At 44.3% G+C, this 20862-nt stretch overlaps 1 protein-coding gene across 1 annotated transcript in view; it reads left to right on the top strand.

The window, feature by feature from the left end:
• LOC121285191 (glutamate decarboxylase 1) overlaps positions 1-20862 on the top strand; it is a 67883-nt gene that overhangs the window by 42903 nt on the left and 4118 nt on the right. Inside the window, exons 14-15 of the mRNA XM_041201455.1 lie at positions 18154-18261; positions 18759-18848. Coding sequence (XP_041057389.1) covers positions 18154-18261; positions 18759-18848 — 198 coding nt within the window. The remainder of the gene's footprint in view (positions 1-18153; positions 18262-18758; positions 18849-20862) is intronic.

The raw sequence follows: 20862 nt of genomic DNA, 5'->3' as shown, positions 1-20862 counted from the left end.
CAGCTTTCCTGACTTCATGAACAGTCCACTCCAGCCGTGAATCCACAATATTCACATTCTTCTGTACTACAATCCAAACAAACAGATCCCATTCATGGCATATCATCACAGCTATAAACTTACAAACCACAGAAACAAAAACATGAACTTCAGCAATTCAGAATAATCTATTTCTTTCTGTCAATTATCATAAACTTCTGATCACTGCGGTCGTCTTGGTATCACGGTGTGATTTTTCTGCTCTTCTACTTTTGTCTCGTCTGCTGCTCCTCCTAAGTTCAACATGAGTATGTGAGCTCTTGGGATTGTGGTGTTCTTCCTCTCCTAATGTATATGTTCTGGGAAGGATTAGCTGCATGTTGCATCTCCAGTGCTTTTTTGTAGGCAGCCCATCTTACCAGATATGGGGATTGGCCAGAGAGTGTGCTTGACCTGTTACTGTATGAGATAGGGGGATCAGATGAGCACCTATCTGTCAGGTTGTTGGTACTGGGAACTGGCTATCCAAGGACAGTAATTAGTGGGAAAGCAAAACTGATTATATAAGACCCATGGTTCTCTCCAACTGGTTGTCAATTCTGTCCAAGCAAGAGAAGTTAGTCTTGTTAGAAACATTTTTTCTGATATCAGTAATATGAATTGAAAGACAAGTTATTCTACTTGCTCAGTGGGGTCTAAATTGAGGATGTTCCCTGCTGTACTGTTGGAAGCTGCTACACTCAGGTTGGCCTGCTTTAGAGTTAAGCCAACTTATGGTGTTACACATATTAAGTTCCTTCAGTTGGCTGCACAGAAGGAGAAGCTATTTCCAGTGGATGCACAGACATGTGATGCTCTGCAGGCATCCTTTTAAAAGTAAAATCAAGGTCCACTAGTTCTTCAGTTGAGGGTTGACATCCCCTGTCCTCTGTTCAGCAACATTAAGATTGCTCTTACTCCACACTTACCTCTCCCCCATTCCTCTTGCCAGGTGTGCATTGCATATCACCCTGTACAATGTTCTCATGCTTACTCTGGCTACTTGTCTGGCGCTCGGTGATGAGATGGTAAATGATAGTATTTACATGACCTGGAAATAGAGGAGCTTGGTTGATCTCCTTTCTCTTTTCCTTTATTTGTGAAAATGCATCCAGAAGTGAAGATGCACAGCAAAATTATAGTGATTGGTGAAGGAACACACTTATCTAGCCCTTTCAGAAGAAGCAGTTAGCACATAGTTATTTACAGAGAGGTTCACTGTGCTCCCCATCAAGAAATGGTGGAGTAACAGAATGTCATTGTGAACCTATAGCTAAGCACCTCCCTTCTTATCTCCATTTCTGCCTTGCCTTATTTACAGCTTTTCCTGCAGTATGAGAGCTTCCTTTTCAGAGGTCTGGTGCTGGCTGAAACACCATCTGTGACTTCACTCTCTTTTGTAGAGCGTTATGGAACATCTTCTTCTTAGGTGTTAGCAGGAGAGAATAAAATCGTAGTGACAGATGTAGCTACCAAAGTAGGAAAGTTGTAAGATAAAGGCAAAATACCATGAATGCTGGAAATCTAAAACAAAAACAAAAAATGCTGGAAAAACTCAGCAGGTCTGACAGCATCTGTGGAGAGAAAGACAGTGTTAACATTTCGAGTCCTTATGACTCTTCTTCAGAGCTAAAGGGAAGTAGAAATGTGGTGAAATATATACTATTGGGTGTTGGAACAGGTGAAGCTGGATAGAAGGCCAGCGATAGGTGGAGGCAAAGGAAAAATTGCAAAAGATCTCATAAACAAAAGGTCAAAAGGGTGTTAATAGTGGTGGTACTGGCTAAAGGAGGCGCTAATGTTGACATTAAGAGTGGAAAGCAGAATGTGATAATGGCAGGGCCAGGGTAAGCACTCTGGAAAGTGACAGATGGCCCTGGTGGGGGTGGGGTGGGGGGAGTGGACAATGGTGGGAGAAAAGATCGAAAAAGCTAAAAGCTGGGGATAAAACTATATTTCACCACATTTCTACTTCCCTTTAGCTCTGAAGAAGTCATACGAACTCAAAACATTAACCCTGTCTTTCTCCCCACCGGTGCTGTCAGACCTGCTGAGGTTTTCCAGCAATTTTTGTTTTTGTTTAGGAAAGTTGTAAGGTCGCACATGTACAATGGGATTGTATAGGTGGCTGTGGACACTCATAAACACAAAAGATTCTGTAGAGGTCCTGCAGCTCTCCTTTGCTGTAATTTGTCCACCAATAGCCCCAGTGCTCTAACTAAAATACGAAAGCGGTGTTCCTTTTTTCCAGCCACGATTCCTTCTTTGCTAAACAATAACAGCCCTTTTAAATAAAATCTAAGCCTTTGAAAACTGCTTATCAACAGTTGCATTCTATATACCACCCTGTCAGCAAATTTCTGTAAGTGGATGCATTTCCCAGGTTTTCAGGATTCCCAAACCACCATTCTAAAGAAGAGAGCTGAGCTCTCTCCCATTGGTGAATTTGTGAACAAGGTGATCCTAACAATTTCTACCCCATGTAATGCTAAATTGGTCCTAATTACTTTTTGAAGAGTTTTCGTGAGTCTATCAGCTAGATTCCTATTGTAGTCATGATGCTGCTGCCCTTGATATTGTGCCTTCAGGTTTTATATATATAACATACACACACAACTGCAATGACTATTATAACATCTAATTTGCATAAAAGGAAAGAAGTCCTCAATCTCAGTCACTCTGGGGAGGATTTTTAGCCACCACCGAAGCTATAATGGAACCGGGCAGGTGCAGAATTTCATGCCTCCTGCCATGTGCAAATTCCCTGGCTGAACCCCATCCGTGGTCCATTTTCTTGGATGCAGGGCTAACCACAAACAGTAGGTAGATGATTGAATTGGATAACAGCTACTTAAGCCTTATTGTCAGAAGCCAACCGGGATTTTCCATTCAGCCTCTAGGTCTCTGTAGGAGGTGGGGATCAGTTTAGCTACCTGGAGCCAGTCATCCAGTGTTAGACTGGGGTGGCACAGTACTCCAGGCAGCCTGTGAGGCCTTCCCTGCCAGCTTGTTTTAACTGAAGCCACAGGCCTCCCTGGGGAGGGGCTCCCTCTCCACAATGTTGGCCTAGCAGCAAAGGCCATTTTTTATTTTACAATTATTTTACATTTGAAAAAGTAAGAGAGTGGGCACCTCCATTTTGAAGTGCCCTCTCTCTCACTTACCTGCCTTGGCTCCTACTGCTGCTTTCAAGTTGTAGGGCCTCACAATTGGATGGTATGCCCATCCTTTGGTTTCAAAGAAAATCAAGGTACATGATTATTTCCCATGCAGTAAGGGCTTCGGACGCCATATGAGCTGATGGTGGGGTCCTGAAGCAGACAGGAAAATCCTGCCCTCAGTCTCTTAAGTTCAGCAGCATTGCCTACCGTGTCAAGGGTTCTATCTATCAGCATTTTATCTTCACAAAAATATGGCAATTTGCAAAGGTTTATATGTGCTTAAAATTGAAACAACGTTGTACTATAAATATTATAGATTGCAACCAATATTATTACTGCTTCCTTTTAAGATCACTATTCAACTTGTTCATGATTATGACAGTATTTTTACACCCAAATTAACAAAGCACCCAGCTAAATGTTTCAGTGCATTTGGATCATATTGCCAGTGAAAAAATGTGGTAAGCAGTAGTTGTAGATGGAGAGAACGTGGCATTTCTGATGAATTTTGTTGAAAGTATATGTGGTTTGATCACATAAGGATGATTAGTGTGAAACAGGTGATAGTGAGTCAGCAGCTACTACTTTTCATCTCTTCCAAATTTTACTCCCATTGTTTCAAATGGGGAGAGACATAATACAGGCTGCTGACTCGCTATCACCCATTTTATACTATCACACAAAGTCAAGATCTACCCCATAGAGTTATGAGTTTATTTCTGTGGTTCTTTTCAACTTTGTGGGGTTAGATGATGACAGAGGAAACATAGACCTCTGTGTTATAAAGATACTTTGTAGAAGTCTTGGAAAGTGAGGGACTTTTTGAGAAGGGATGTGTGGGAATGGAAACAGACATAGGCAGGCATAATGTGGCTTCCTTTCATGATTTTATTAAGTAAGACCTTTGACCCTGGCGGGTGAGTTTATATGTGCAGGGCGTAGATGCCTTTGGTGATGTCTGTGGCTTAGAGCCTTGAACTGAATCTCTGCTATATGATCCTCATCTTCCTCTTTATAACATCAAAATAAAAGTGTTCCCACTGAGAAGTCCAGGCTTAGAATGCAAAGTGGCAGTTAGAGCAAAGTTGTGTAAAAGTAACAGTAAATGATACTGACTCAACCCACTAAAGATTTCTATGCAGGCAAAGAAACATCAATCTTTAGTACCAACACATAGAATGGCTTTCTCAGTGTGATGTTGGATTTAGGAATAATTTATAGTAATGGTAATTTGAGTGAGATTAGCGTGGAAATAGAGGGGAGTAATGTGGAAGGGATAACAATACTATTTTGATAGTGTGATGGCCATTAATAGTTTCCTCGCACCTTCTTACACTCTGATTGAAGCTGGAGGAACCCTCACACAGCATCGCTTTTCAGCTTTTACAGGTTTGCCCATACTGCAGCAAGGCACATTTTATTACTACCACTTCAAACTGGAGCTTGCTATCTATACTTAATGATACCATAGCGAGTGCTAAGCTCACTGCTGCACAATGTTCTCTCTCCTAAACTCATATTGGAAAACTTACTCATTGAAGTGTGACAGCATGGATTTCTGATAGGCCTTCAAGCATACTTCTTTTGTAGAGGAGTAATTCAGGTGATTTGTTTTCATGTGGCTGATTTGAGGCGGTAGCTTTTAAGAGCACATTCTCCTCTGCTCACCATCCCAAAACGAGGCGAAGCTGTCCAGACCTGCTGACAAGCTGACAGAGTGAATGCAATGAGGACAGGGAGAACATGGGGAAGAGCTTTGGAAGTCTGCTACATTAAGGTTCACTAACGTGGCAGTTTGTTGAGTAGTTGGTCATTGTGTGATGGCCATTAATAGTTTCCTTGCACCTTCTTACACTCTGATTGAAGCTGGAGGAACCCTCACACAGCATCGCTTTTCAGCTTTTACAGGTTTGCCCATACTGCAGCAAGACACATTTTATTACTACCACTTCAAACTGGAGCTTGCTATCTATACTTAATGATACCATAGCGAGTGCTAAGCTCACTGTTGCACAATCTTCTCTCTCCTAAACTCATATTGGAAAACTTACTCTCAGATTGTAAGCTTCTGTAGCTTCCAAATTGAACTTCCAGTTCCTGTTACTACAGGATCACATTTACTCTATTATGACTTAATAACTGTTTTTAGGAAGTACTCCTGTTCATTGCTGCTACCAATTTATCTGTTATACCCATCACGCTTTCCTGTAAAAGTACACATTTCATTTCAGGGAAAGATTTAAGAAGAGAATGCACAAGTTTCCTACTGGGGCCTTTTGTTGAAAGATATTTTACCAGCCTAGTCAATACACTCAAATAAAAACAGAAAATTCCGGGAACAAGTAGCAGGCCAGGCCGTGTCTGTGGAGAGAGAAACAGATAAAACTTCAGGTCTTCCTTGTGGTGTAAACAAGACATGTAACTGACGAAATACTTAGGCTGTAAATCTTTTTATGATTCTCTCAGATTCTATTCCTATCTTGTTTTAATATGCAATAATCCACATATGCAATGGACTTTGGAAATCTCTTGTGTACAATGATTTGAAGAGACAGTTACAGAATAAGATTGGTCCAGACTTTGCTGTCAACAGTAAAGGAACAGCACTGTCAGAGTTGCTGCAAGCTTTATTGTGCAGAATTGCTCCAATCTGGCAGTTTTACCAGTGGGGCATCTGTGAGCAGGACAAAGAATGGCGAGGCTCTTCAACCAATCAAATTGAAGACTCCTCACTGAGACAGTCAGATTCTAAACCAGGTAATCTAAAGCAGGAAGCATAAATTGAATTTAAATCATACAAAGTGGATTAAAGATTAGAAAAACAGATGAAATTAAGAGAGGGAGAGAGATCAAAAAGATAAGCAGAAAAGCAAATTTAAAAATTTAAAATCTCCACCACTAACTAACTCCTGAAGGAATGTGACCCCAGAGTTGTTAAATTAAATTTTCAGAGCCAGAGAGATTGTTTGACAGTAATTATCAATTATTGCACCATTAAAAAAAATCATGTACTCCAGGATGCACTAGTTTTAACTTTTTATGGCTCTTTTATCAGGAAACTATCACAAGTTCTCACCATTGCACGTTTTTCAATACTGAGTCTATTGGTGAGGTCTGCTATAGTGAGGAGGAACAGGGTATCTCTGACAGCAAAGTCTGGATTTCTGTATTGTAATGCACCTGTACAAACACCAGGGGCAGAACCTTTCGTCCCATGGGCGGGCGGCGCCCATCCTGATTGGGAGTAAAATAGCACGCAATGATGTTGGGTGAGCATTCCAACGTTATCGTGCACTTGCGTGATATTTCGCTCACCTGGTGCACACGGGTGCCGGAGCTGCACCCACCATAAATTAACAGGCCACTTATGGCCCTTAACAGTCCAATTGACTGTGATTTTTACCTTGCCCATGCAATTTTCTGCTCATCGCACGGGCAAAAAGGGCAGGCAGCCACCCCTCATTTTCACAGACATCATCCAAGGGCAGGATAAAAGGGGTCAGCAGCATTGTCAGTGTGAGTAGTGAGCAGTTTTGGAGATAGTTTGCAGCTGGTTGCTTATTGGTACTTGGCAGCTTCATCTTTGTTTGGGGCTTAATTCTTAGCATTTCCAGGCTTCATTTCAGGACTCATTGCTGTCTGCCAGGCCCCAGAAGATTCAGACCGTGTGGATCTTTCCAGGTATCAGACAGCCTTCCTTTACCCTGGGGACTGTGGTCTCTGCTGGAGGCACCTCCTCTGAGGAGGAAGAGAGGGGCAGAAGGGAGAGGAGACCAGGTGTCCCAACGCAGCTTCCAGGGGAGGGACCTGTGGGAGGAGAGGCACAGGCACAAGGGTCAGCAGGAGGTCCAAGGTGAAAGGGGCTGCAGAAGACGCCACTATCCTGCTGCCAGAGTTTACAGGCGGCGATGCAGCTACCTCAAGATGTAATGCCGAAGGAGGCTCTGCTTCTCAAGGGAGACCATGACCTCCATTTGCCAGACTGTGTGGGTGGACACCTCATGCCACTGGCTCTGAAGGTCACAGTGGCCCTCAACTTCTATGCCTCCGGCACTTTCCAGGGCTCGGTGGGGGATCTTTTAAGAGTCTCCCAATCAGCTGTCCATAGTTACATCAAGCTGGTGGCAGAAGCTCTGTTCAGCCAGGTACCAACCTTTATTCTTTACCATATGGATGAGGCCAGCCAGGCTGAGCGAGCCAGAGGCTTTGCAGTGATTGCTGGCTTCCTCCGCATCCAGGGTGCCATCGACTGCACACTTGTGGCCATCAAGGCGCCTGCGGGTCAGCCGGCTGCCTTCGTAAATAGGAAGGGATTCCACTCCATGAACGTGCAGATAGTGCGTGACCACAAGATGCAGATTCTGCAAGTTTGTGCAAGATACCCTGGCAGTTCCGTTGATGTGTATATTCTGAGACACTCCCAGGTGCCAAGGCTCATCAGTGCTTCAGCTTGACTGAATGGATGGCTGCTGGTTGACAAGGGCTATCCATTGAAGAAGTGGCTCATGACACCTCTTTGCCACCCAAGAACAGAGGCAGAGAAGCGTTACAATGTGAGTCATACTTCCACAAGGGCGGTGATAGGACCATAGATCTTCTCAAGATGCGTTTCTGATGCCGGACCGTTCATGGGTGCAGTACAATACCCTCCAGAGTGGGTGTCACTGATAGTGGTTGCATGATGCACTCTCCACAATCTGGCACTGGCAAGGGGGACCCCACTGGAGGAAGGGATCTTGACGTAGCTGCACAGGCCACAGATGATGGGCCCAATAATGATTCCAAAGATGAAGAGGGTGCAGAGAATACTAAGGGTGTGGAACTAGATCTTGGTAACCTCCAGGGAGGCAAGGGACGCCTTGATCCAGTGCTCCTTCAGCTAGGCTATCAAAGATCAGCTTCAAACGCATGCCAGGGCTGTCTCCTCCATCCTGGATGTCTGAAAGGACCCTTTCATTGAACACGAAGCACACTTAGTGCTTGTGCAATAAAGTTCAGAGTCACTTCTGTTCAACATTACATACTGGCATTCCCTGCACCAATGAAATAAAAAGATGAAGTATACATAGACCATGACAATAAGAACAAAATTTATCTCCTTGTGACACTTCAAAGTTATTTACATAAATGTTTCTGGTCTTCAATCCCAGACCAGTATAGATAAAGTAAACAGAAATGAACATAAAATCACCTGTGACCTCTTTCTCTTGTGCTCATGGTGTCTTTAACTTACATTGCGAGTGCTATGTCTAGATGTTGGCACCAGCATTAGAGACAGCCTGCTGACTCTGCTTTCTTGTTGACTTTTTTTAATTAATTCATGTGATGTGGGCTTCACTAACTAGACCAGTATTTATTGTCCATCCCCATTTGCCCTTGTTCAGAGAGCATTTTAAGAGTCAACCACATTGCTATGGAGTCACAAGTAGGCCAGACCAAGTAAGGATTGCAGATTTCCTTCCCTAAAGGACATTAGTGAACCAGATGGGTTTTTACGACAATCGGCAATGGTTTTGTGATCATCATTAGACTTTCAATTCCAGATTTTTATTGAATTCAAGTTCCACCATGTGCCGTGATGGGATTCAAACCCAGGTCCCCAGAGCATTATCCTGGGTATCTGGAATACCAGTCCAGTGACAGTACCACCATGCCACCGCCTCCCCTTGATGACCTTGATGACCTTGGCGGTCATCCTCTGGCCAGTGGAGCCTGTGCTGGCTCCGCCTAGGAGGGAGCAGCCAGTGACACTCCTGGCATCTCCCCAGTCGCTGCAGTCTCATCATATACCACAGTCACTAGCAGAGGGGCGGAGGAGCTGCTGCCATCATCCAGAACTCTTGGTGTAGTGCGGTGACCTCCTCCTCCCATCTCTGGGACAAGGGTGTCCTTCCTGGCAGCCACCTCCTCCACGAGGACAGCGAGGCACCCGTCAGAAAAGTGGAGGGCCGAGTGCTCACCCGACCTGCCCTCCCGTCTGGCGTCTGCAGCCACACTCGAGTCCATCGTTACAACAGCGGATAGAAGTCCTTCCCTGGCAGATTTTCTGGGGCTGCCTGGGCCGTTTTTAAACTGGCCGCTGGGTCACCATTTGATCCAAAGGCCAACAGGTCCCCACCCTCACTCGGCTCTTCCGAGCCTGATTTATTACATATAACAATGAACACTATTAGCTTCACCAGTATTATCAACTCAAAATCCAGATAATTGGTATGATTTAAGGTTCTCTTCGAATCATTACATTTATACAACTGTCTTATAGAGTCATTTACAATGTACAAGGCGGCAATTCGGCCCATCAAGTCTATGCTGGCCCTTTGTAGAGCATTCCAGTCAGTCCCATGCTCTCGCTTTATCGCCATAGTCTGCAATGCCCATCCAATTTCCTTTCCAAATCATTGATTGTCTCTGCTTCCACCACCCTTATGGGCAGAGTGTTTCAGGTCATTACCACTCATTGCAAGAAAAAGTTCTTCCTCATATCTCCCTGCATTTCTTGCCCATAACCTTAGATTGGTGTCCCATGGTAACATCAACCAATGACAACAGTTTTTCATTGTCTATCTTATCCAAAGCTGTCATAATCCTATACACCTCTATCAAATCTGCCCCCAATCTCCTTTGCTCCAAGGAGAACAGCTCCAGCTTCTCCAGCTTAACCTGGTAAACTAAAATCCCCCATCTCTGGAACCATCCTGGTAAATCTCCTCTGCACCCTCTCCAGGACCCTCACATCCTTTCTAAAATGTGGTGACCAGAATTGGACAAACTACTCTAGATGTGGCCTAACCAGAGCTTTATGTGTTCTACATTCATCTTTTTCTGTGGTTTTAATTAGGATTCCACTTTATGTTAAGTAGATGCGGTCAAAGACTGAAGAACCTACTTCAACCATAGAGGGTTTATGTTTCAATATACAATGCAGAATTATTCACTATGTCATTAATAGATGTGGAAGTTCCTTTAGTTGATTTAAAGTGTGTTTAAAACTTTGGGATGAGGAGTGCTACGCTGGACCATTGGTCTTCGGATATTTATTGAACATTAATGCTTGACTACAATCAACAAAAACAGTGGCCAGAACTTTTGTGGGAGCGATGACCTACCCACCCTGATAAAAATTCCAGCATCCCAAGCAATGCCACCTGATCTTACACCCCAACCCCCACCGCGTCCTACTGCCTGCTTCTGGTGTTGAGGGGGTTTCCAGCCAGTAATTCAATAATCTACCTGCCAGTATATTATACATAAATGCAATTCACATGACTAAATAATAAAAATGACTAACAGTTGATCATTATTATTAATGCTTATCCCTATAAGTAGTACAGAATTAAAATATCCAATTTTAAGTATGATGTGCAGAGACTGAGGGGTGAGGAAAACAGTCCAGTTCCCCTCAAACTCCCCCCACACACCTCCACCAAATATATGAGGCCTGAGAGATATGAACTCCAACGCCCCATTTACTGTAAATGTCAGCCCATAAGTCAACCTTTGAAGAGAACAACACTGGTAATTCAAATTGAATTAATGTAGGATGGTTTATTGAATAAATTAATTGTACAAAGATAGCTTTAAGCACAATGAAAGCACTTTAAAACCTGTCAACTTCATTGTCCTCGATATCTGTCACAAAGAGCTCATTGAATTCATTCTGAGTCACTTTGGCTATGGCATCATCATAAGGATCCCATTCTGGATCAGATGTGGTGTGCTTGGTTTCACAGTAAATCATCTTCCTCTTCATCCACTGAATTGGATATTCCCCATTTTTTGAACACTCTGATGACATTTTGTGCATGAATAGCAGCCCATGATTTGATGATGAAACCCCACAAAACATCAGATGGGGCAGTGCGATTATTTTCACACTTTGGGCGGAATTTTCTGTGTCCACTGGCATCAGGCATGTATAGCAACGTGAGAAGACAATATGGTGAGAAGGCCAAAAATTGTGTTCACAATGTCATGAAACCAGTTTGCAATCATCCGCTCTGCCCATCAATGGCGAACCGCACCGCACTGCACTGCCGTTGAAGCAGGTTGGGGAGGGTAAGGGCTGCACTGCGGTTGATGATAGTGCACAAGTACATGCGGGGTGCTGGGGGAGGGAAGTGGCCACACATTAGGGAAACCATATATAAAGTGGCCATTTCTCCACAGCTGAGACAGTTCAGACGCAGCCACATTCACGTGCGTAGATTCGGGCCTCTAGGTTATCTGCCCACTCAAGCAACAAAGAAGCATGAAAGTGCTACCAAATGCTCCTGAACGTTTCACACCTTGGGCACAGACTGCAAACTAATGTGCATTATGGAACAGTCACTGGTGGAGGCGCTCAGAGCCTCTTGCAATGTCATCATTCAGGTTTGGATCAGTCTTCCCCATGGTTCAAGCTAACAGTGCAGCCTTCTAGTATGGGTTAGGAGAATGCCTGTGACTGAGCTGAGAACACAGCATGTGGTCCAATGGGCAAAGCTGCCACCAATTGGTCAGGTGGAGTGGGGCGGAGGTGGGTGAGGTCTCGGGCAGCCATGCAGTGCACTAAACTCTAGCCATCCAAGTGGTTGCCAGCACTCTCCGGGACGTGTTAAGAGGACATCAGACTTAACCGAGAGAGGTTGTTAGAGCACCCAAGCTAACACACATGTCTCTCTCGTTCATTGTGCAGGAGGTGTACATCAGTATCATGGAGCCTGGTGACCTAGCTGTATGCCTCCTGGCTTACAGAGAGCGAAGACAAAGGTGAAAAGAGCGATGGAGGCACCTGACAGGGCAGAGGGAGGAGCAGCAGCTTCAGGAAGAAGGGGCGACTGGGGCTCTTGCACACGCCGCTGAAAAGCCACAACAAACTGGTTGGCACCTAGCTAGACCCAGAGTCTATAGATGCCATCTTTCATTCCTGCAGATGACCGAGAACCAGTGTTGCTGAAGACTGTGCATTTCTAGGGAACTGGTTGGTCACATCTGCCAGACACTGCAGGATTTGGTGCTACAGGGACATGGAAGGCATCCACTGCCCATGGCCGTGAAAGTAACCGTGGCACTCAATTTTTACACCAGTGGTTCCTTTCGGGGCTCCACAGGTGACCTCTGTGGGATATCACAAGCTGCCACCCACAAATGCATCCCTGAGGTCACCAACACCATCTTCATGAAGGCACACAACTTTGTGCATTTCGCCTGGGACCAGGAAAGCCAGAATACAAGAGGGGTTGGATTTGCCCAGGTACAGGATGCCATTGACTGCACTCACGTGGAGCTCAGATCTCCATGGCAACAAGTGATCAACTATGTCAACTGCAAGGGCTTCCATTCGCTGAATGTGCAGCTGGAATGCAACCCCCACAAATGCATCCTGCAGGTCTGCACACAGTTTCCAGGGAGTGTCCACAACTCCTACGTCCTCATCAGGTCTCAGATCCCTGAGTGTTCCAGGGTCCACAGAAGCTGCAGGGATGGCTCCTCGGGGACAAGGGCTACCTGCAGAGGCCATGGCTGATGACACCCGGTCTCAAACTGCAGTAGAGCGGAGAAATAATGAGGCTCACGCTGCAACTTGCAACTTGGTGGAGCAGACCATCAGGATGCTGAAGATGAGGTTCCGGTGCCTGGACTGGCCTGGTGGAGCCCTGCAATATAGTCTGCAGAGGGTGTCATGCATTATCATTGCTGCACCCTTTACAACCTGATGCTGTAACGGGGAGAGGAGCTGGCTAAGGAGGAGATGGAGAAACTGGACACCTCCTTCAATAAGGAGGACATTGGCTGTGATAAGGGTGAGGAGGCCCTCAAAGACGATGATGACGGTGATGACATGATCGCACTGGCCAGACAAGGCAGGTGCACCTGGGAGGCCCTCATAGCTGCTAGATTTGTGGAGATTGATGATGACATGCAGTGAGGAGACACCGTGGATCTTCACATTGCATCTGTGAATGTCTGACTCCAGTCTGGCTTATGGCAGCATACATACCCTCTGTGATAAGACTCCTGTCATGGAGATACAGCAGAGCCCTAATAGTCATTAGATGCCATGAGGATGATAATGACATGCAGTGAGGACACTCCATAGATCATCACATAGTCTCTGTGAATGTCTGATCCCTATCTGGCCAAGGGCAGCTCACTTGTGCTCTATGATCAGGTTCATATCATGGAGGCGCAGGCGTGAAAGTTTAAATGGACCAGATCCTTTGTCCGCCTTCAGCACCTGACCCCTTCAGGAGTACAGCAACACTGGTCACAGATGCTGACGAGATGGGGGCCAGCCCCACCTCAAAGGTGTAGAGAGCACAAAAAGAGAATCATGGTACTCTATGATGCCTACCCATGACATTCGGGCAGCAATGACAAGCACCATTGAGATGCAGGCATCTGTAATGTGTCCAGTGAGTGTGAGGCTGGACCATCACTTTGGTCTGAAGGCTGCACAAAACATAGAGAAGAGGCCTGGACTGAGACACCTGCCTTTATCTTGTGCAGGAACCAAAGTTTCACACCTGAGTGACATGAACTCTGTTCATCAGGACAAGGAGTCATAGGCAAGGAGACATTCTTGGGAGTTTATTTACAACAGAAAACATTGTGTACAAGTGATTAACATCTGTGCCTAGGCTGTGCAAACTACATCTCCTTAACCTTCCTAACTCTGTCTCCAAGTCTTGGTTCTCCCACGACATCCATAGCAGAGGTGGAGGCAGCCTGCTGACTGCTATGCCCTGTCTGTGATGACCTTGATGGGCGCTCTCTGGAGGGCTGAGACCTGGAGGGCCCCGGCTTGCTTTCAGGGTCCTGCTGTGTAGCAGTGACCCTCTCCTCAATCTGTGCAGCTGGAGCTGGTGGGGTCACAGGAAGAGGGGATTCAGATGGGCCAGTCACTCGCAGAGTCACCCGGGTGGATGGCCCTGGAGTGTGCATTTGCAGATCCTCCACCAGATGTGCCTGCGAAAGCAAGGAGAGATAATTAGTGCATGGCAGGGGCCTGTGAAACAGGACACATCACTCACAGCATGGTTGTCTGATGGATGTTGCACTGTTGGATCCTTACTTGGCAGGGCACCGCCGACCTCACTGTCAGCACTGGAACGGTCCAGATCTTCACCGGCCAGCTGGATGGCTCTATTTTCAAAGTCCATTAGGACGTTGATTTCAGGTATTTCTCCACTGGCCTGTGACACTCCCTCTTGTTGTGTACCAGCTTGTCTTGCATGAATACAGATGGAGAGAGTGTAAGCAGGACACCTGCCAGGCCAGATGATAAATATGCCTGGCATGTGTGGGTGGTGAGTGATCCCATGGATGGGATGAGGACAATGAAGATGTGTGTGAGAGAGTGAATGGTGATGTCCCTTGGACTGGCAGTAAGTGAGGACCCTGTGGATGTGTGATGCATTTGCAAGTATGTGAGTTGAGTGATGAGAAGAGTGACTTACCCTGGTGGAACGGAGGAGATCATTCATCCTCTTGTAGTGCTGGGTGCCCATCCTCTTCTGTAGGGCATTGGCTCTGACCACCACTGCCACTGCCTCCCAAGCTGGATTGATGATTTTGCTGCCCCTCCAGCAACCAGTACAGAGGTAGAGGAGATTAGGGCAGACATCCACTGCATCCAAATGGCAATCAAGGGACACGTCATTAAACTGGGGATCTGTAGTCTTCTTGCCTTTCGGGGCCATGTCTTCTTTGCAGCAGTCCTTGTCTGGAAGCACTGAGAGATGTTCGCGTAGCTGCACTTTAAATATGGCACCTGGCGTGATGAAGTGGCGAGGTGATGGCGTGGTGGGTGACTGCCTGCCCGCCATTGAAATGGCGTGTTTCCCAGGAATGCATGATTAATGAGGAGGGATTGGGACGGTATGACGTGAAAAGTCGCCATTGTGGCCAGCAGGTAAAATGTCCTTTCTCCCACCTGCTACTGCATTTAGTGCAAACCTGGGGTGATTCAGCCCTTTGTGAAGGATTCTTCTCCGTTAACCATCCACCTATTCCATTTGGCGAGAGCATGATCCTTGAATGTCTTGTTGAGCACATATCCAAAGGTTGAACCACAGACATTAGACCCCATGGTACAACTGTAATGTGCTTATTTCTTCACAGGCGCCTCTTGATCTCATCAGTTATGTGGGACCTAAACATGTCTTACACTAATAAGCCGCATTGTTTGGGTAGGTAAGCTAGCAAGTCATCTATTCTGCACATTATCGATCCATAACTTCGCTCCATCCTCATCCTTCCAATGTTGTCATGGACATGCACAAAAACTCTGGCAAGGAGCTTGATTTTACGAATGGTTTTACGTTTGAAAAGTACCATAGGCTTTAATTTTGCTCCGTCAGCCATGCACACTCATACTACTGTGAATCTTATCATCTTATGTCCTGTGGTTTTCACTAGAACTGTTTTTGCACTTTTCCCCTCTACAGTTTGGTTTCTGGGCATAAAGGGTACTTGCTGCAGTCTGATGATGAATCGCTGGAAACTGGTAATTTTGACATTGAAGTCTCTTGGTAGTCTCTGGGCAATCTTGGTCTTCTGCTGCAACACGAGACACTTTTGTTCCATAAAGCGGATACACCAACTAGCTGTTACTCTGAAACCTTTGCAGGATTCAGGGTTTGATTTGGCCCACTTAAGTGCGTAAATAGGCATGACATTTCTGGTGATGTTGTAAACTTGCTGACAATTTTTGAGGACCCATTCCGATACATGTTTCTCAAGATTAGGCCAGTGGCTGGTCCCTCTTCTCATGGTGCATTTGGTCTTAGGCATCTTCAGGGCAGATTCCTTCTTCCATTCTCACACCAGTCTCTCACTAACACTGAATTCCCTTGCTGCAGCACAGTTATTTCACAAGTTAGCAAATGTTCTGACTTTTAGCTTGGAACTAGCTTCATTCTTCATTCCTTTTGTTGGAAGATTCATTTTTCTTCTTTGTTCACCATGAGCAGTCTTTTCTGTGTGAGCATACCTTAAATCCTGTGCATCTCCACAACACAGCCTTTATTGCTTGCTTGATCCCTTGCACCCAGTTAAAAGGCAATCATCCATTTGTGGGGCAATAAATTGAGGCTGACTGCTAGTGTGAGTATAGCATGTCATGGCTGATAGTATGGAGGTGGGGGTCGACTTATAAGTCAAGTATATACAAAAACACTTTTTCGGGCTGGAAAAATGGGATTGCCTTATATATCAGATTGACCTATATGCAGTGATTTCTGGTGGATTATCTAACTAGGCCTGAAGCATGTGGGAATGACAAGGAAGCCAACAGGTGGTTGCAGAATTTGGGGTGACAGGTGACAGCTGTGAGGATCTGAGTGAATATTCCCTTTCAATAAAGTCATTAATGGAGGAGAAGTGGAGGGTGAGGCGAACACGGCTGGGAAGTTTAGGTCACTCGGCCCACTGTTTCCTTGTGGGGCCTGGAGACCACTCCTGTTCCTCTTGACCTGCAAAGAAATCTTACAAAATCTATAAATGTCATCTTACCCTGGGCTTTTTGTCAAGGTTATGCTTGCCACCAACTTTCACTCTGAGCTTTGGCAGTGGATGTCAGTGCCACGATCAGTCATTAAAATTGTATCTGGGACTGAGTTACATCATCTGATCCCACATTTAAAAATTATTGAGCCTTTGCTTGCAGTGAGCAGTGGGAACTCTGTGCCCAAAAATGGCAGATAAGATACAAGTGAGCACAAATATATTGGGAACAGAGCGGGAAACCCCAGACTGTCATTTTAACCATTCTGGGTGGCAGGTTTAAAGTTGCGCCCAAAGCTTAGGATTGAAATTAAATATGGATTTGTTTCAAATAGTAATTGTGCATTATCAGTGTTCTGTCACTGGGGAGACAGTGCTAGCTCATTTCTGCTCAGGTTTTCATGATCTGAACTCATGAAAAAAAAATCATATCATCTTATAGTAATGCCTCCTTGTTTAGTCTAACCTCACTGGAGTGCAGACATGCAAAATATTACCAGTTTTAAAATTCCTAGCATTTTGATCCCAAATATCTCCTTAGATCATGTAGTATAGATGCTTTGTATTAGAACACAAGAAAGGCTGCAACAAAGTCAGAAGTTTAATGAAACTCATCTGTTGCAGCCTGTGACTGTAGTAAGGCTATGTACTCCTCTTTTCAATTTTGTCCCCTATAGATCCCAATTATTCTTCTAACCCATACAGCCCCCAGGATAGCTCTCATTCCTGTGGCCCCAAATTCATAAATTGGAAATTTTAGTGCAACTGGAATTCAAACTCCACCATCATTTTACTTGAAACTCTAAATTCTTCTTTATACCAACCACCCTTCACCCACCTGCATTGCACTCTTCATTATTAGTTTGGAGAGTGAATGTAAAGACTTCGTTAGGCGTTTTCCTGTCCAAAACCAAAGTTTTCTGTTCACCTGCTCTACCTGCTTCCACTTCATCCAATAACTCCTGCCCGGTGCCAGCCCTCCTGTTTTATTTCTAATTGAGCTCCTATCCCACTGATACTCCATTGTTTCTGATCTGCCATTTCACATTCTCTTACTAAGTTTAATTCATGCATTAACCCCCAACCTCTTTCACCCACCCCCATCACCCCAATCCCAACCTTTTTCTCCCTCCTGCTCTGGGCCCCCTTAATCCCCCTCTGCACAATAAAACTTTCTGCAATATATTTATATGAGAGGGGTGCTATAGATAAGTAAGTTCTTGGTTCATAAATGAATTTATCCTAACTTAAGCATATCATTTCTATTTTGCGATCTCTTTCAATTTCTTCGCTGGAATGAGTACTATATTTTGCTTATAATATGCAAAATATTTGGCTCCCTTGAAGCATTATTGCCGGTAATGGGAATGCTTGTGTAATTTAAAACCACTGTTCTTGCTTCATGCACACTGGATTATCAAAAATGGTTTTAAGTTCACCATGCTTAATGAATTAATATTTAATAATTTTGTTATACCTTTTGTTACAGGGTACAGTTGGGTTTGAAAACCAAATTAACAAGTGCTTGGACCTGGCAATGTACCTGTACAACAAAATTAAAAAGCGGGATGGATATCAAATGGTATTTGATGCAGAAGTAAGTGTACTGATTTTCATTTGCTCTCCTCCCATTCCTTCATTTTTATTCAGACTGTCATTAGCCACTTTTTTCTTCCCCACTTTCTTTAATGTAATGATAAGTAGATACTTTTGTTCCCCACGCTTTCTGCTCTACCATCTGTGGCTCCTCTTTCAGCCACATGGCTGTTGCCTTTTGTAACTGTCTCCCTAAATCCTACCATTTTCAAAACAAGCTCTTCCCTTTGACTAGGCTTTCACATCCCACAGCCTCGCCTGTTGTTCAATGCCTGTGTTTCTGTGGTCAACCTACAGGGCTTCTTCGGAAGAATGTGACGTGGTACTGCATATTTATCGATTGAGGAAGAATTTAACTCTAATAATCCCATTGGATTTCAGTTTAACAGTGCTGTAGGAATTTTAGGTCCTGTGTGTTTATACTGATAGGTTCACAATTTTTATAAACAAATATTAAAGCAAGAGTTTTTAAATCAACATTGTCCCTTTCTCTTGTAGCCGGAGCACACCAATGTTTGCTTCTGGTACATTCCACCAAGTTTCAGAAATATGCCTGATTGTGAGGAGAGGAAGGAAAAACTTGGCAAGGTAAAATTCTGAAATTTTTGTAAAATTGTAAGACTTGATGTGTAAAAAGTATTTGTTTTAGCAATAATTTTAGCAACACTTCTAATGATTGCAAATAACATGCCTACTTGTCAAGTGAATTCACATCGCTGTTTGCATGCATGCTGAATGATATTCCCTTTACTGTCTCATACCAGTAAATGTTCAACTCTTTCTTGAACAATCTTCACGTGGTAGAGCTGACAATGAAGCCGTGTTTGTCTTTCATAGACTCTGCAGCGGTAATGGCCACCAGTTGCATATCCTTCCAGCTTAAAGAAAATGACAAAAATTGGCCAACAGCCTGTGATAGATGTAGTTAAGGGTTTGCACTGCAGGGACCGATGATCACTTGAGGTGTAGGTTTTTGAATCATTAATCACATCTACTGTAGAGAGAAAGCATGAAGCTTACATAAAAGTGCAGATTATAACTGTTGAATTTAAAAAGATAGGAACAAGGTAGGCTAAGAGGAAATTTGACAGAGGTGTTCAGAATCCTGAATGATTTTGATACATAACTAAGGAGAAACTGTTTCCAGTGACAGGATTGTCAGTAACCAGAAGTGACAGATTGAAGGTGATTGTCAAAAGACCCAGAGGCGACATGAGGAAAGCATTTTCAGTAGTGAGTTGTTGTGATCTGGAAAGCTGTGTCTGAATCAGTGTTGACAACAGATAGTAACATTCAAAACAGAACTGGATAAATACTTGAAGGGGAAAACTTTATAGGACTAAGGGATAAGAGCAGTGAATGTTGTGAGGGGCAGAATTTTATGTCCCATAGGCGGGCGTACACCTGACCTGATTAGGCGTAAAATCACGTGAGAAGATGTTAGGCGAGCATCCCGACGCCATTGTGCAATTGCACAATATTTCACTTGACAGGCGCGTGCAAAAGTTGGAAGTGCGCTCGCCGACAATTAAGAGGGAAATTAAACCTGTTAATTTGTCTCCAATTTTTCGTGGCCCGCCCAACCTTAAGGCCCTTGCATTTTTCATCAAACCTCATCCAAGGCCAGGATGAAATATCCATTCTGAAATAAAATAAAAATAAATTTCTGTGGACAGCATTTTTATCAGCTATTTTTTCAGGTGCTTGATTGTGATGCATGGACATTTTTTTTTTGCAGCTTTTTAAACTTTTAGTTGATGATTTTCAGGTCTGCAGCTCCCTGAGGCAACTGTCTGCCTTCGGGGAGCTCTCTCACAGCGCTCACCCGCTGCCGTGGAAACGTCATCGACCGCCCTCTTCTCACCTCCGCCCCGGCAGCGCTGAGCTTTTCAGTGTGCATTTCACACTGGTTGGCTGTTAATTGGCCAGCCAGCATGAAATTGCGGTCAGGGGCTGATTGCAGTTGGGGGCCCGTTTTCTGACCGCTCCTGGGACCGCCAATCATGCACACTTGCCGAAGGTAAAATTCAGGCTATGATGTATATGTTCCTTTAAGGGAGCATTTCATAAATGTCTGTCAATCGCTACCACCAAAACATGATGTGATGTAGTAGTCCCATGACTCTGTACTCAGTTTACAGTGGCAGTGATTGAGAGCAGATATGTGTACATAGTTTCCCAGTTAACATTGTATGTATATAGCCTTATCTTCAAATAAAGAACCTACATTATTGTTTACCAATCCTTGTCGTACTGTTGGTTTGTTTATGTCAAATAGAAGAACATAAGTGGGATTAATTAATTAGCTCTACCAAAGAGCCGGCACTGGCACATTGAGCCAAATGAGCTCCATCTGTGCTGTATCATTCTATGATCCTATGATGGTGGCAGGAATGCTGAAGTGGGATTTATTTGCTAAGGGGATCAGGGGAGTGCTCTGAAAAGTTTTGATAATGTTCTGCATTTTATAACATTTTTTAGGCAACTGTAATTGGCCATTTCAACCAAAAAGTAATGTACCATGGAAGGGCTAGATATCTTTTAAATTTGAAAATGAAATAAGTTAGTATGGATTTCGATGTCACAATAAATGGATTATCAT

This window comes from Carcharodon carcharias, chromosome 12 (assembly GCF_017639515.1).
Source record: "Carcharodon carcharias isolate sCarCar2 chromosome 12, sCarCar2.pri, whole genome shotgun sequence".
Lineage (NCBI taxonomy): Eukaryota > Metazoa > Chordata > Chondrichthyes > Lamniformes > Lamnidae > Carcharodon > Carcharodon carcharias.
The sequence above is the reverse complement of the archived record's forward strand: the minus strand, read 5'-3'. Positions and strand labels throughout refer to the sequence as shown.